Raw genomic sequence first — 17,083 nt, forward strand, 5'->3', positions numbered from 1 at the left:
CACTGGGAGACAAAAAGTGTCCCAGAATTTCCATACATTTTTGTTACTCTCCTCTTTTGTTTCCCCATACAACATGTACGGAAAATGGTAACAAAATAAGAAAAAATCGTATGGGACAATTTTTATTAACTACTAGGATTGAGAAAGCTAGTGATTCTGAGTAGAAATATCATTTTTTTTTCAAAAATATCACATTTCATAAAATTGGTGAAAAAAAAGAAATGATCAGCAGATAGTGTTTTACAAGCTGTTGTTTCCTATCTTATCTTTAATCGATTGAGCTGAAATTTTGCACACAAAAATCACGTGACAATGCAATATTATGGTATCATGGAGCTGATCTGATGATGGAGCAGAAAGGTGGTCATAGGAACTCTGTTATGAAACGTCGTATCCCCGTCGAGTAAGGGGTTTTTAGAAACGTCTCGGAGAGCAGTAGATGACTGTTGAAAGAAAAGTACAGTCGGCGATAAAAGCTTGTGCCAAATTTTTTTTTTTGCGAAATTTTTAGTTATTTTTGATTTTAGACCTTTAAAATTGATATACTTTATTACAGATCTTCTGGAATCTTCTACTTGCAAACTAACGCTGCCCCGTCCTTCTCTCGCGGCTAAACTTGACAAACACCGACGTATATTGCTAAAAGGTTAACTGGAAGAAATCCATTGAAGGGATAAGTTCGCCTTTGTACTAAAACTTTCTATTTACACATGTGTTGTATTCTTGTCCCCCCTTTTCCCTTCCCCATTCTCGTAACCCCCGACAGAGTGGACCAATGTCTATCAAACATGGCTAAAGACAATCCCGACTAATTCAGCTTTAAAAAAAAAACGAATTCCAAATCGGTTCATCCGTTTGGGAGCAACGATGCCACAGACAGACATGTCAGAATTAATACTTATAACACCCCGTCGTTTTTGCGTGGGGGGTTAGAAAGGAAATGACTATTAATTTGACGACCGGTCTGGCGCAGTCGGTAGTGACCCTGCCTGCTACGCCGCGGTCCCGGGTTCGAATCCCGGTAAGGGCATTTATTTGTGTGATGAGCACAGATATTTGTTCCTGAGTCATGGATGTCTTCTATGTATATAAGTATTTATATATTATACTAGCTTTTGCCCGCGCGCGGCTTCGCTCGCGTTAGAAAGAGACAAAAAGTAGCCTATGACACTCTCCATCCCGTCAATTATCTTCACTTAAAAAATCACGTCAATTTGTCGTTCCGTTTTGCCGTGAAAGACGGACAAACAAACAGACACACACACTTTCCCATTTATAATATTAGTATGGATATATCGTTGTCTGAGTACCCACAACACAAGCCTTCTTGAGCTTACCGTGGGCCTCAGTCAATCTGTGTAAAAATGTCCTTATAATATTTATTTATTTATTTAATTAAATTCGTAACGGAGTTAATTTTATAGTTATCGAGATAGAAAGGAACTCGGACAATAAAACATTTTACCATAGGAATTTATTTATTACGAACTCAAAACTCCAAGTACTCAGGACTTTCATCAATTTCATCACTCTCTAGTATTTCATCCATTTCTTCATCATCATCTCTCCCCAACTTTTGTATTTCTCTCTCCCTCTTCCCCCCTCTGTGTTTGAGTCGTGTGTGGGTGTATAAAGCGGCGCGGTAGGTAAAAGTGGCGGAGCACGTACTGCAGGTGTAGGGTCGAATCCCGTAGTGGGATAACAGGTGCTCGTCTAATGACTTCTTTACCTGCAAATAAAAATTAATTTCTTTTATCTATCGCACGCGTAAGGTACTTAATCACAACCCTCTTATGTTACCGTGAACGTCTTGTGGTCATACCGCCCTGATAGTTCCTAGCAAGTTACATATATCGCAAGCGTATGGGGAAAACCATATTACCGTAACGACTTTCCAATACAGGTCGAATACCTCGTTCTTAGCTGTCACATAGTTCCTAGCAAATTACAAATATCGCAAGCGTTGGGTGAAAACCCTATTACCGAGAAAACTCCCACATAGGTAGCACACCTCGTTCTAATCTGTCACATAGTTCCTAGCATGTTACAAATATCGCAAGCGTATGGGGAAAACCCTACTACCGTGATGATTTACCAGCATAGGTCGCAGATGTGTGTCTGTTGCGGCGTGACCTGCTTGTCGTGGTCGCGAGCGATGTGGCGTCGTAGCGACGAGTCGCATCGTTCCTATAAAGTTACATGTATCGCAAGCGTATGGGGAAAACCCTATTACCGTGAAGATTTGCTCGCACCTCGCAGAGGTCGCAGATGTGTCTGTTGCGGTGTGACATGCTTGTCGTGGTCGCGAGCGATGTGGCGTCGTAGCGACGAGTAACATCTGTCATATCGTTCCTAGAAAGTTACATATATCGCAGGCGTATGATGAAAACCCTATTACCGTGAAGACTTGTCCGCAGAGATCGCAGATGTGTGTCTGTTTCGGCGTGACCTGCTTCTCGTGGTCGCGAGCGATGTGCCGTCGCAGCGACGAGAATGACCCGTACGACGAGTCACATCTGTCGCACGAATATTTTTTCTGAAACAATATAAATAAATAAATATTATAGGACATTCTTACACAGATTGACTGAGTCCCACGGTAAGCAAAAGAAGGCTTGTGTTATGGGTACTCAGACAACGATATATATAATATACAAATACATAGAAAACATCCATGACTCAGGAACAAATATCTGTACTCATCACACAAATAAATGCCCTTACCGGGATTCGAACCCGGGACCGCGGCGTAGCAGGCAGGGTCACTACGCGCTAGGCCATACGGATCGATAGTCAAATATAAATTACATCATCATCCTTGCGTTATACCGGCATTTGCCCGGCTCATGGGAGCCTGGGGTCCGCTTTGACAACTAATTCCAAGATTTGGCGTAGGCACTAGTTTTCCGAAAGCGACTGCCATCTGACTAACTACGTAACTAGGCCTTATCAAATGACATTTCTCAAATAAGTTCAAAAAACTTATTGGTACGAAACGAACCCGCGACCTACGAATCGAAAGTTGCACGCTATTACCGCTAGGCCACCGGGGTATATGTGTCGCTTAACTTCAAACTCGCGTTAATCCATTCTGCTTTAAGGTTGATTATGATTACGTATAAAATATCATAAAATCTGAAATAATCAACCTCATAGCAGAATGGGTTTACCCCAGTTTGAAGTTAAGCGACACATATTTCCTAGTAACTTACATTAACATAATAAATATGTAAATCGGGTAACTCACGTAAAATTCATGAAATAAAACTATGGAAACGGATTAAATCGCGTATAATGAATTTAAAATACATCCCGACGTTTCGAACTCTTTACAGCGTTCGTGGTCAACGGGTGACTGAGGAAAAATTAAAATGTTTCTTTCTTTTTTGCAGTTTGTTTCTTTGTCAATTTTGTGTGTGTGTGTGAACCTGCCTTAGAAATCTAGATTATTTGTGGTCATGGTTCGTTAATATTTCTTGTAAGTGGGTAGCTTTTGCACATTTTAATTATTCCTCAGTCACCCGTTGACCACGAACGCTGTAAAGAGTTCGAAACGTCGGGATGTATTTTAAATTCATTATACGCGATTTAATCCGTTTCCATAGTTTTATTTCATGAGTAACTATCGCGGTAACCGAAGACAATATCACGTAAAATTGTCGAAGGTCGCGGCCCGCAGTCTGCGTCGGGATACCATCGGCATCGCGCGTGCTCAATGAAAATGCTCCTCGTTACGGAGCGAAACATGTCGAGCGACCTTCGACAATTTCACGAGAGTTACCCGATTTTACATGTTTAATGTGTTAGTGTCCCAGGGTAGTTCTTAACCCCGATGCAAAAACGACGGGGTGTTATAAGTTTGACGTGTCTGTCTGTCTGTGGCATCGTAGCTCCCGAACGGATGAACCGATTTAGATTTCGTTTTTTTTTTGTCTGAAAGCTGAGTTAGTCGGGCGTGTTCTTAGTCATGTTTCATGAAAATCGGTCTACTATATCGAGGTCGGGGGTTTTTTCAAAATTTTAATTTTGTGGTTAGGTTATAATGTAAGTTTTAATAATAGAATGGCTAAGAACACTCCCGACTAACTCAGCTTTCAGACAAAAAAACTACAGTACCGGTCAAAAGTTTGAGTTCACCCTTTTATTTCGGTACAAATGAGTACTTTTGTACGATAATTATCTTCGGTTTGGTAGTCGAAATATGTTTTCAACTTATATTTATTGTTTTGTGGAGATTTGTTTTACTAGTTAGACACAATTCACGTACCTTTCTTTCACTAAAATCTAATAAACATGACGGCAAAATGCAAGTTATATTTATGGCCTTGCCTTTGCCACTAATTGAGACACATCTTTACACGAAACACAGGTTTAGCCAGATAATATAGGCCAAATAATTATTTAGCCTATAAGATTTGAGGGAAACAGATGTTACAAAAATATAAATTGTTTACGAAACAAATTTTGACGTCTGAACTACAAAAAACTATCTCTCTAAAGCAGTCAATTGTACTGAAAACAAGGAGTGAACTTAAATTTTTGACCGGTACTGTAAATCTAAATCGGTTTACCCGTTCGGGAGCTACGATGCCACAGACAGACAAACAGACCCTTCGTTTTTGCGTCGGGGGTTAAAAATGAAGTTTTCTACTAGTAAGTATAGTAAAGACAGATACCAATCCTAAGTGTATTCCGTCCATGTGATCGTCCAGCCATCGCTTTTGGAGGAACCTTTTGTTGCACACCTCACATTCAAATCTGAAACGTAAAGAAATAAATATTGAACATACTTTTGAAAAGAGGACAAATGAGATGAGATTAACGAAGAAAGTGTATGAAAAAAAAGAGTGTGAAAGCAAGGACGATATACACCCTGTTAACTTTAAGGGAAGGTTCTTTAGATCAAATACAATTAATTTCTCTAAGAAACTAGCGTCTTAACAATAGTCATAATATTTTTGATCAGGCTTTACATATATCGCAAGTGTATGGTGAAAACCCTACTACCGAGAAGATCGGGCTTCAACTCTATATCGATCCTCTTTGAATGATAATACATACTTATACTGTTCCCTCGGCGTGTGTTTGAGACCTAGTAGATGCTTCTTATACTGCGGTCGGTTCGGAAAGTGTAATGAGCACTCTTGGCAGTACCACACGGGCTTCGTCTTAGGGGCAGCCTGTTGTTGGGCCTAAATAAATAAATACGGACATTAACGTGGGCCTAATAGTTATTTGTTATACAAGGGGGCAAAGTTGTATTTTAACGCCGAGTGTGGAATTGAAAAACGAGCAAGTGAAAGGATTCTATAGTTGAACCGCGAGCGAAGCGAGTGGTTCGAGAATAGAATCCTGAAGTTTTTTTTATACTACGTCGGTGGCAAACAAGCGTACGGCCCGCCTGATGGAAAGCGGTCACCGTAACCTATGGACGCCTGCAACTCAAAGAGTGTCACATGCGCGTTGCCACCCCATTAGAAACTTACTTTTAACACACGAGAAGTAAAATACATTTGCACCCGAGTGTAACACAAAACTTTTCCCCTCACTATAGCGAGGAAACTACAACGCAAAAAATGCGCTTATCACTGCTTCCAGTAGTTCTACAGGTGGTAAATCATCTTAATTGCTAGATTCACCTACTTTTATCAATTTTAAAGCAGTTAATTTGACTTTATTCAAGGTTAAATTACTTTACCCACTAGTGGATAAAATGCATTTTTACCCGCTGGTATTAAAGGACAAAACACGTGTTTCCGAGCTAGTGAGGGGAAAATAAATAAATAGTACAGTATAACAATATTCTGAGGATGCTCTTGCAGGTGCCGAAGCATTGTAATGCGTCCGGCAAGTTTGCCGAAGTGCGAACTGACGATTTTCGCAATCAGACGCAAGCGTGTTGGATCGCTGCTCGCGAGTCCGTGGCAGCGGCAATGGCCTCCTCCGAGTATATAAATCGATATATTATGTTATTGAATTTCTTGTAATTTGACTTATATTTGTGTAATTTGATCCGCTACAGGAGATAATACTTAAACATTAATTAGATATTGTTTAATCGTTTATTTTTGGAACTAGGTATTATGAAATTATTTATATTATTGTATTTGACGATCGTAATATGAATTCTTGTAGATTGACATGCAATTTATACTGTAATTTGTAATATGACATAAATGAATCAGAATCTATTTTCGGAGAGCTATGACTGCCCTATAAATTAAACCTCGACGTGATTTTTTTTTAATACTACGTCGGTGGCAAACAAGCATACAGCCCGCCTGATGTAAAGCGGTCACCGTAACCTATGGACGCCTGCAACTCAAACAGTGTCACATGCGCGTTGCCACCCCATTAGAAACTTGTACATTCCCTTTTGCTGTGTTAAGTACACAGCAAAAAGGAGTGTACAAGTTCTAAGGAGGGTTCGGGTTGCCGACGACTTTGACGACCGGTCTGGCGCAGTCGGTAGTGACCCTGCCTGCTGCGCCGCGGTAAGGGCATTTATTAGTGTGATGAGCACAGATAACTGTTCCTGAGTCATGGATGTTTTCTATGTATATAAGTATTTATATATTATATATATCGTTGTCTGAGTACCCACAACACAAGCCTTCTTGAGCTTACCGTGGGCCTCAGTCAATCTGTGTAAGAATGTCCTATAATAATATATTGATTGACTCAAAGGACAATAGACGGAATAAGTCAGTTCCGTAAGTCCTCCCGTCATCAGCTCACCGCACCCTCGTTGAGCTCTGGCAGTCTTACTCACCGACAGGAACACAACACTATGAGTAGGGTCTCTTTTAATTGCACGGGAGTGATTATCTTTTGTTCGTTTTTATAGCCTGGGCCTTAGGACTACTGAGGGATCATCCACATATTACGTCACACCAATTTTCAGGTTTTTGGACCCCTCCCCCCCTCTATGTCACGCTTTTTTGTATCCCTTTAACAGGGATTGTCACATTTAGTATGACCCCCCCCCTCCCCCTTACACTGTGACGTAATATATGGATGACGCCTGATGTGCCGACGGAAAGTTTCCAAAATTCTAAAATTTCCACATAGGAAAAATTCGGAAACTTTCCATACTTTCTATGGACAATTGTATGGATGGAAACTTTCCATTTCATAAATTTCAATCCCCTTTCTTTTTAATTTTTCGAGAATTTAAATTTTTTTTGGAAAGTTTCCGCAACTTGCACATCACTAGTTGGGACCAGTGCCGTTTGTTGAGGAAAGCCACGAATATTTATATATATATGTCCATCAATATATATATATATATATGTATATATTTGCGAATATATATCAATTATAAGTAAGTATATTTGTTTTTTATCATGCAGAAACGTCTGCGAGCGATATTAATTACATATTTTTACATATTTTTTTTTGGCCCCGGCAAAGCCAAAGGTCGCAGGTTCGAGTCCTGCCGGAGGTGTGAATTTTTTCCATTTTTCCTTTAATTTAAAAATAAGTATATTTATTTTCGTTTGCATATATTTATATTTATGTATTATATAAGTATTTTATGAAGTTAATCAGTTGTTTTCGATAATTGTCATTGTCATTTTTCCTTCTCCTTGCACCATTTTTACATGTCTCTGTTTGACATGACTGGTAGAGAATGCCATTAGGCATTAATCCGCCATTTGTACATTTTTGTTTTATTTGTGCAATAAAGTTTAAATAAATAAATATTTACCTTTTTCTTTGGGCAAGTGTGAAACTCGAGCAAACCCGCGTTTTTGACCTGTTTCTCGCAAAACTCGCACTTGACCGGATTATTTTCTCCGTGCCAACTGCAACAAGTTAAATGATACAATTCTCACCGCCTATACAAGGTGCTCGCGAGGAACCCGCATAACTTCAACCACGCGTTTCTGAGGCAAAAAGAAAGAAAAAATGTTATACGAATTTTAAAAATTTTCGCCAAAAATTTTTTTTTTTTTACTTTTTTGGGCGTATTTTCACATAAAAATTTTTTTTTATCCATAAAGTTGGCAATTAAAATGAGTTCCTTCATTTATTTTTCTAAAAACCAAATTATTTGGAAGTTTTTCTTGTCACATTTTGACATCTATCAATGACTACTGTGAGACTATGCTCCACAATTGCGCATCAGCGCCGTTAAGAAACCTTTTCTGCTGAGTAACAATACGGAAATGTTTTTTTTTTAAATTGGCAATAACTCTGAAACTAGACGAAATCTAGAAAAGTTTATATGACATTTTAGTCTTAAAATGTGACCAAGAAGAATATGCCGTTAAAGTTATATGGGTTCCTCGCGAGCACCTTGTATAGAGGAATAAGTATGGGAAGGGCTGTAACTCGATACATCAGTAAATGCGAGTTATTTGTACAGGCATAGTTAGTTTTATTTGTGACAGATGTGTTAGGTCAGCGGTTCTCAAACTTATTTTCCCATGGAACCCTTTTCGAAAGCAAATTGTCTGACGGAACCCTTAAATTAAATAAATGAAAAAATAGTTTATATCAACCTTTATTAACCCCCGACGCAAAAACGGCGGGGTGTTATAAGTGTGTCTGTCTGTAGCATCGTAGCTCTCGAACGGATGAACCGATTTTAATTTAGTTTTTTTGTCTGAAAGCTGAGTTAGTCGGGTGTGTTCTTAGCCATGTTTCATGAAAATCGGTCTACTATGTCGCGGTCGGGGGTTTTTTCAAAATTTTAATTTTGTGGTTAGGTTAGTTACGAAAGCGACTGCCATCTGACCTTCCCACCCGAAGGGTAACTAGGTCTTATTGGAATTAGTCCGGTTTCCTCACGATGTTTTCCTTCACCGAAAAGCGACTGGCAAATATCAAATGACATTTCGCAAATAAGTTCCGAAAAACTCATTGGTGCGGGCCGGGGTTTGAACCCGCGACCTCCGGAACGAAAGTTGCACTTACTTACCGCTAGGCTACCAGTGCAGGAAAAATATAAATATAAATATTATAAGGACATTCTTACACAGATTGACTGAGGCCCGCGGTAAGCTCAAGAAGGCTTGTGTTGTGGGTACTCAGACAACGATATATACAATATATAAATACTTATATACATAGAAAACATCCATGACTCAGGAACAAATATCTGTGCTCATCACACTAATAAATGCCCTTACCGGGATTCGAACCCGGGACCGCGGCGTAGCAGGCAGGGTCACTACCGACTGCGCCAGACCGGCCGTCACTGCCGTAATATATATAATAGTAAGCTGTATGATATACATAAACATTTATGGTTATTTAGTAGGTATCCCATTTCTCGTCATTGCGACATTCCCTGCACTTATTAAGCTCTTATAGATCTCTGTTTGGCCCAAAGGTTAGCTGGTAGAGAATGCCTTAGAGCATTATGTTCGCCTTTTGTACATTTTTTTACTGTGCAATAAAGTTTAAATAAATAAATAAAAAGCTAGTATACTCACAGATGGAAATGTGCGCGTAGACTTCGGGCGTGGCAGAGCACTTTATCACACATGGTACACTGGACGCGACGCGAATTCTTATAATCACTGAATAAGAAAATATTATGAAATAAAAGCACAGCTTGGCAAAAAAAGAACTGGAACAATTATTTTATTGTATTGTATTTATTTACATACATACATACATATAATCACGCCTGTATCCCATAAAGGGGTAGGCAGAGCACATGAACTACTAAGTTTTTTATCCTCCTAAGTCTTTGGCCCAAGGCGAAATTCGGCTACTAGTCATTGCGAACCACGGTCCTACCAGTAGTACTATTGTTTTATACTCGTTCAGGCCCAAACATTAGGAATACATTTTTTAAATGTTATTGTACTTGTATGCCACCAACAGCTTTGGGGCATATTTATTATCAGTTTACGATGCCTTTTAGGATAATTTGATTTTAATTTACAAAAGTCCTACAGGAAGGACCATGGGCTTATAAAGAAACGTTATTTATATTACGAAATGAAAAAACTCACTTAAGATTTGTTTATTTTTTAGTTTTATAGAAAGAATGAGATAAAATAATAGTCTTATTAAAATAATACAATGCACCAATCACTTTTAAATCACTTAAAAATTAAGATTTTACGCTCTTCTTCGACGAATGTTATTCCACTGCGAGCGTGAGATCATCCTCTTGTAGGCGCTCCACGACGTCCTTCTGCAGAAGCTGCAAGGTGAAATATCGGGTCCTGCCGTGGATAGGCTTTGGAATTAATTAGTTCTGACAGAGAAATATCGACATAGGAACTAGAGGAAGCATACCGGGATCTGGTTTGAACAAAATTTGTTTCTATGAGTTTTATGTGGCAAAAGTCTGTTTTTTCATCTTCAGTTTCTATTTCTGATTCCCTAAGAGCGAATTATGTTTCTTTGTCATTTAATCCTACAACAATAAAAGCAATATGTGTCAGTTTTTGCAACCACCACAAACATTATTATTAAATTATGTAGTTGTATAAAACCGAGGTACTACTCATAGGACTTAATATTTTTCATCCCGTATTTCGTAAAATATAAGCAAAATCAATGAAATTATTACTTAACTTCGTAAAATAACTAATAAAAAAAAACCGGCCAAGAGCGTGTCGGGCCATGATCAGTGTAGGGTTCCGTAATTTTTCGTATTTTTCTCAAAAACTACTGAATCTATCAAGTTCAAAACAATTTTCCTAGAAAGTCCTTATAAAGTTCTACTTTTGTGATTTTTTTTCATATTTTTTAAACATATGGTTCAAAAGTTAGAGGGGGGGGGACGCACTTTTTTTTCCTTTAGGAGCGATTATTTCCGAAAATATTAATATTATCAAAAAACGATCTTAGTAAACCCTTATTCATTTTTAAATACCTATTCAACAATATATCACACGTTGGGGTTGGAATGAAAAAAAATATCAGCTCCCACTTTACATGTAGGGGGGGTACCCTAATAAAACATTTTTTTCCATTTTTTATTTTTGCACTTTGTTGGCGTGATTGATATACATATTGGTACCAAATTTCAGCTTTCTAGTGCTAACGGTTACTGAGATTATCCGCGGACGGACGGACGGACGGACGGACGGACGGACGGACGGACAGACAGACATGGCGAAACTATAAGGGTTCCTAGTTGACTACGGAACCCTAAAAAGAAGATTATTTACAAATTAGTAAGAAAGTACTGAAAATTACATGAATAAAATTGGATTTACTAACCTCTCCTTCACGGAATACCCATGTCGCCGTCTGTAACTTGTCAGTTTGACACTTTGTTTTTATTTTTCAAGCTTATGAGTGTGTTCACATTCAACCTTAAACACCCCTCTAGAAAATCGGATACGTCAATTTAGATTGGCGCGAAATTTGAAATCAAAATGTCGGCTTTTATAATAAGTCCTACTGGTAGGACCGTGGTACGCTATGACTATATAGTCGTTGAAGAAGCTGGGCCTGAATGACCAACTTAATTATTACTATAGGAAGGACCTTGGGCCTTAGGAGGATAGACATATCATATAGTCTAAGAAAAAAACGTACCTCAAAACCATACAGAAAAGGTACGGTGACCTAGATGGCGTTACACCTTTGGGGAACGCTCGGCTAGATGGCGCTAATATTAATATTTGACATTTTCCGGAGGTCGCGGGTTCGAACCCCGGCCCGCACCAATGAGTTTTTCTGAACTTATGTGCGAAATGTCATTTGACATTTGCCAGTCGCTTTTCGGTGAAGGGAAACATCGTGATGAATCCGGATTAATCCCAATAAGGCCTAGTTACCCTTCGGGTTGGAAGGTCAGATGGCAGTCGCTTTCGTAAAACTAGTGCGTACGCCAAATCTTGAGATTGGTTGTCAAAGCGGACCCCAGGCCCCCATGAGGCGTGGTAAAGGCCGGGATAACACAAGGAGGATGATGATTTTGATGATATAGTTACCTTTTCTTATCTGGTACAACATCTGTAGTGTTCGCTTCAACATTTTCCATTTCACTAGTCCCAGCATTTTCATCATTATTATCTTCTAAATCAACAGTTTCTTCTTTAACTTCACTTGTTTCTTTAGCTTTTTTAGTAGCTTCATTGTCTCTAACAGCTTTATTTTGTTTTATTAAAGCTGCTTTAGCTAACTTGGCAGCGTATGAACGAGCTATTATACCAACTTTTGCTGCTTTCGGCTCTTTCGGTGGTATGTGTGCTTTTTTCAATATTGCTTGCTTATTTCTGAGGGGCTGTGGAAAAAATATGTTGATTTTTATGTCGATAAATATGTCGACCTGTATGTAACTAACTATGTAATCTAAGGTAAGGTACAGCGGGGCAAATTCCGACTGGGGGTCAATTGTAACTGATCCATTTTTTCCATGTTTTACAATTTGCATTATCAAATAGTGTCCACCGGTTATATATGGTAGGCGTGTTCAGTGGATACATGTAGAACTCAACATCATAGTGTAATAATGAAAACTAACCAAACCACAAAAAAAACATTTTGAAAAACCGCCGACTGCGACATAGTACACCGATTTTCATGCATGAAACATGGCTAAGAACACTCCCGACTAACTCAGCTTTCAGACAAAAAAACTAAATCTAAATCGGTTCATCCGTTCGAGAGCTACGATGCCACAGACAGACACACACACAGACAGACAGACAGACAAACATACAGACAGTTTTTGCATCGGGGGTTAAAAATGGATTAGTTACATTTGCCCCCGAGTCGAGATTTGCCCGCTGTACCTTATTGTAATTTTAATGAAAATAAAAACTTTTATTATCATAAACTAGCTTTTGCCCGCGGCTTCGCTCGCGCTAGAAAGAGACAAAAAGTAGCCTATGTCACTCTCCATCCCTTCAACTATCGCCACCTAAAAAATCACGTCAATTCGTCGCTCCGTTTTGCCGTGAAAGACGGACAAACAAACAGACACACACACTTTCCCATTTATAATATTAGTATGGATTGGCTTAAAATAAAATTACCTTAATAACATGGTTACTTTGCAACGTGCTCCTGAGTTGTGTGATTAATCCAATATTATGTAATCTAGTTAATTCTTTTTCTGCCTCCGTTTTGAGTTTTGACTCTTTAGCAGTATTTAAAGCAGCGTTATCAAATTCAGATTCTGAGTCAAATTCGTAATGCTCCGATTTCAACTCTATTTTGGGTTCAGATTCTGTTTCGGGCATTATTTCAACTACTAATTCATTGTCTAAATTTTCCAGTGATTTTTCTGCTTTGATATCGTCATTTGCAATAAGGTTGGGCTGAAATCAAAGGTATTAGAATTACTGTTAAACAAAGAGGACCAAGTATTATAGAGTTACTGTCAAAGTAATAGTTATTTGTTATACAAGGGGGCAAAGTTGTATTTTAACACACGAGAAGTAAAATACATTTGCACCCGAGTGTAACACAAAACTTTTCCCCTCACTATAGCGAGGAAACTACAACGCAAAAAATGCGTTTATCACTGCTTCCAGTAGTTCCACAGGTGGTAAATCCTCTTTATTACTAGATTCACCGACTTTTATCAATTTTAAAGCAGTTAATTCGACTTTATTCAAGGTCAAATTACTTTACCCGCTAGTGGATAAAATGCGTTTTTACCCGCTGGTATTAAAGGACAAAACACGTGTTTCCAAGGTAGTGAGGGGAAAAATATATAACCTCAGTGCATAGACTGCCATTGAATTGACACAGGCTTAAAACTTTTGAACCTCAGTTTTGACAATTTTGCTCATATTGTTAACTTGATCTTGATATGTGTTAAAATTGTCAAATATTAGGTCACTAACCCATCTTCTGCAAACTTGAAAAAAAATCTGTCTGCCAAGGAGGCAGATTTTTTTGTAATTTTTTCCAATTTCAGTTAATCATGTAGTAACCAGCTTTAAATGGTTTTTAAAAGGAGAGAGGATAGAGGTTTAGGAGGGGAGGGTGGGATATGGGGTAAATTGTGGCGTAGGCGAGAGGCTGGCAACCTGTCACTGCAATGTCACAGTTTCGTTTTCTTTCAACCCCTTATTTGCCAAGAGTGGCACTGTAACTTTTGCAGTTTCATGTGCTCTGCCTACCCCTATATGGGAAACAGGCGTGATTGTATGTATGTATGTATGTATGTAAAAGGAGAGAAATAATAGCATTAACTTACGTGTGTGGGTGGGTCAGAAGATTCTACACTGTCCTGTTCTTCAATTTTCGGTTCCTTAATAACTGTTTGCACTACAGATATTGGATTTACCAGCTGCAACAAGCAAGCAAAAAATAATTGAATATTATAGAGAACTAGCTTTTGCCCGCGGTTTCGCTCGCGTTAGAAAGAGACAAAAAGTAGCCTATGTCACTCTCCACCCCTTCAACTATCTCCACTTAAAATCACGTCAATCCGTCACTTCGTTCTGCCGTGAAAAACAAACAGACACACACACATTTTCCCATTTATAATATTAGTCTGGATATATCAATAATTCAATATCTGAGTTATTGTCATTGTCACAGAACCCACAACACAAGCCTATAATATTAATTAATTTATTATTCCTTAGATTTTTTTTGAATGACACTGTTGTTTTTTTCTTTATGAATATAAACCTTTTTATGTATGTATGTATGTTTATGGTTATACTTATTTATGTATGTCTATTTGCATGACTCTTTTGTGTTGTTTGGTTGTATTTAAATTCTACTTCTCATATTTCTTAGAGCCACCTACCATATATTCTGATTATATTAACTCCAGTACCCAAAGATTGTCTGGAAGAGGTCGCTCTTAAGCGATAAGACCGCCTGTTGTTACCTCTGTTTAATTTGTTTTTGTTTCTTGTGTAATCATGTATTACTTGTAAACTATGTGAGGTGTGCAATAAAGAGTATTGTATTGTATTTTCATATAGGTATCTTCAAATACTCTATTTGTTTACATAGAGTTATATCATCATTTTAACTTACTTGCTCACTACCTTCCATTTGTATTAGCGTCTTTTTCTTATGATCCTGAATGACTGAACATGGTGCGTCATCTACTTTAGAAAGTGCAGACTTGAGAACAGCGAGGCCATTCAGTGCCATCTGCTGGAAATCTTGTACAAACCGAAGCTTCTCCTGGCAATCCGAGCACAGCAAGATTTTGGAAACTCCGAGAGCAGCCTGCAAAATACATTCTTTTTAACCTCCGACGCAAAAACGACGGGGTGTTATAAGTTTGACGTGTCTGTCTGTCTGTGGCATCGTAGCTAACGAAAGGATGAACCGATTTAGATTTAGTTTTTTTTTTCGTCTGAAAGCTGAGTTAGTCGGGAGTGTTCTTAGCCATGTTTTATGAAAATCGGTTCACTATATAGGAGTCGGGGGTTTTTTCGAAATTTTAATTTTTGCTGTTTCAGCTATGTGAAATGACAATAATTGACGGTAGAAAATGGTGGAAAAGCCCTGTGGCTCTGTCGCGCCAATGCGGAAGATCAATAAAGATGTAGATGCAATAACTATAAAGATGTAGATGCAATAACTATAAAGATGTAGATGAAATAACTATAAAGATGTACATAGATGCAATAACTATAAAGATGTAGATGCAATAACTATAAAGATGTAGATGCAATAACTATCATCATCATCATCATGTCAGCCCTTTATCGCCCACTGCTGAGCATAGGCCTCTCTTCTAGTACGCCATGTATCCCGGTCCTGAGCTAGTCTCATCCAGTTGTGGCCCGCAACCTTGCGGATGTCGTCCACCCAACGAGCTAACGGATGCCAAGCGCTTCTTACGTCTGTAAGCGGCCACCATTCCGTTAACATTTTAGCCCACCTACCATCACTCTGCCTAGCAACATGTCCCACCCAACTCCATTTTAGTTTGGTAATGACGAAACCAACGTCTTGCACCTTGGTTGCAACTATAAAGATGTAGATGCAATAACTATATGTATTATCATAAGCATTTGTGCATTTGGCTATGTAACCTGATCCTTAATACAGTACATACATACATACATACAATCACGCCTGTATCCCATAAAGGGGTAGGCAGAGCACATGAAACTACTAAACTCTCAGTGCCACTCTTGGCAATTAAGGGGTTGAAAGAAAACGAAAATTGTGATATTGCAGACAGGCCAGTCTCTCGGCTACGCCACAATTTCACCCAAATCCCACAGTCGCCTTCTACGACACCCACGGGAAGACAGGGGGTGGTGAAATTCTTAACCCGTCACCACACGGGCAACACCAACCTTAATACAGTAATCTGCAATAATATGTTACTCTTTTAAAACAAATGAGATTGCGTTATATATTATTGCTGGTGACTTTACAACCTTCTTTGCCGCACCTATTACAATCCCATTTTGCTAAAAATATACACGTGAAAATTTTATGTCACAGGTATGGTTTTATGCTCAGCAGTGGGCGATTAATGGTTGAAATGATGATGATGATGATGATGATGTGCAATACACCTGTTCACAACTCTGAAATTAATGACAATTTTGCTATTTGACTGGTAGTTTTTGTCATTGTACTCTATAATAAAACAACTGAATCCTACCAGTGAAATAATTGGAGATACTATAGCCTCCAGTATCGACTTATGTTCTGTAGCTAACGTCGTCAGCGGTGGTTTACAGAGTGTACAAATCGCACAAATATGCGTCATATTATCATGAGTTACCCCGAAAAGCGGTTAGCTTCAAGAATAAGTAACAGCTATTGCTATGAGACGAAAAATCTGAGAAAAATAACAACATTACCTGAGAATTTATAGAGCTGTCAGCGCGCCGCGCTGTCACTGTCAAAGAAAACAAAAGAGAATAAAAATAATGTCTATGGTTCTAATTTTAATAGCCGTAGGAGACTGGCGGACCGTACCAAGTTAAATGGCGCATTTTTTAAGTACTTGAAATTAAAATTTACACATTACCGGACCCTGTCAAGGGCATCCCGTAAGTGAAAGTGAGTAAAAGAAATATATTTCTGGCTCTCATTAAGGGGATGACCGTGGTACGGGGCGGTAGTCTGTTAAAACTACAAGCATTACGAAACGTTAACGTGGTTGGAAAACGTCTCAACAATGTCAGTGTCATAATATCTGTCACTTTTTCACAAT

The 17,083-nt window shown here is 38.6% G+C and overlaps 1 protein-coding gene across 1 annotated transcript; it reads right to left on the reverse strand.

Annotated features, from left to right (window-relative positions):
• Window positions 1-1,465: 1,465 nt before the first annotated feature.
• LOC125239350 (zinc finger protein 528-like) lies at window positions 1,466-16,751 on the reverse strand. Its single transcript, XM_048146905.1, has 11 exons — window positions 16,728-16,751; window positions 14,929-15,126; window positions 14,132-14,224; window positions 12,960-13,244; window positions 11,913-12,205; window positions 9,444-9,530; window positions 7,712-7,808; window positions 5,062-5,192; window positions 4,677-4,758; window positions 2,399-2,536; window positions 1,466-1,729 (listed from the first exon to the last, which is right to left on the reverse strand). The coding sequence occupies exons 2-11, from the start codon at window positions 15,046-15,048 to the stop codon at window positions 1,490-1,492; spliced, it is 1,566 nt and encodes a 521-aa protein (XP_048002862.1). The 5' UTR covers window positions 15,049-15,126; window positions 16,728-16,751; the 3' UTR covers window positions 1,466-1,489.
• Window positions 16,752-17,083: the final 332 nt, after the last annotated feature.

The sequence above is a fragment of the Leguminivora glycinivorella genome, chromosome 25 (assembly GCF_023078275.1).
Source record: "Leguminivora glycinivorella isolate SPB_JAAS2020 chromosome 25, LegGlyc_1.1, whole genome shotgun sequence".
NCBI lineage: Eukaryota > Metazoa > Arthropoda > Insecta > Lepidoptera > Tortricidae > Leguminivora > Leguminivora glycinivorella.

Bases quoted from the DNA above. Each gene is read 5' to 3' on its own strand.
- LOC125239350 (XM_048146905.1), bottom strand. From the start codon at position 15,048: ATGGCACTGAATGGCCTCGCTGTTCTCAAGTCTGCACTTTCTAAAGTA. The intron at 7,809-9,443 runs GTGAGTATACTA...AACTTGTTGCAG, and splicing joins CTACGCGCACATTTCCATCT to TTGGCACGGAGAAAATAATC. The intron at 4,759-5,061 runs GTATGTATTATC...TTTACGTTTCAG, and splicing joins ACGCCGAGGGAACAGTATAA to ATTTGAATGTGAGGTGTGCA.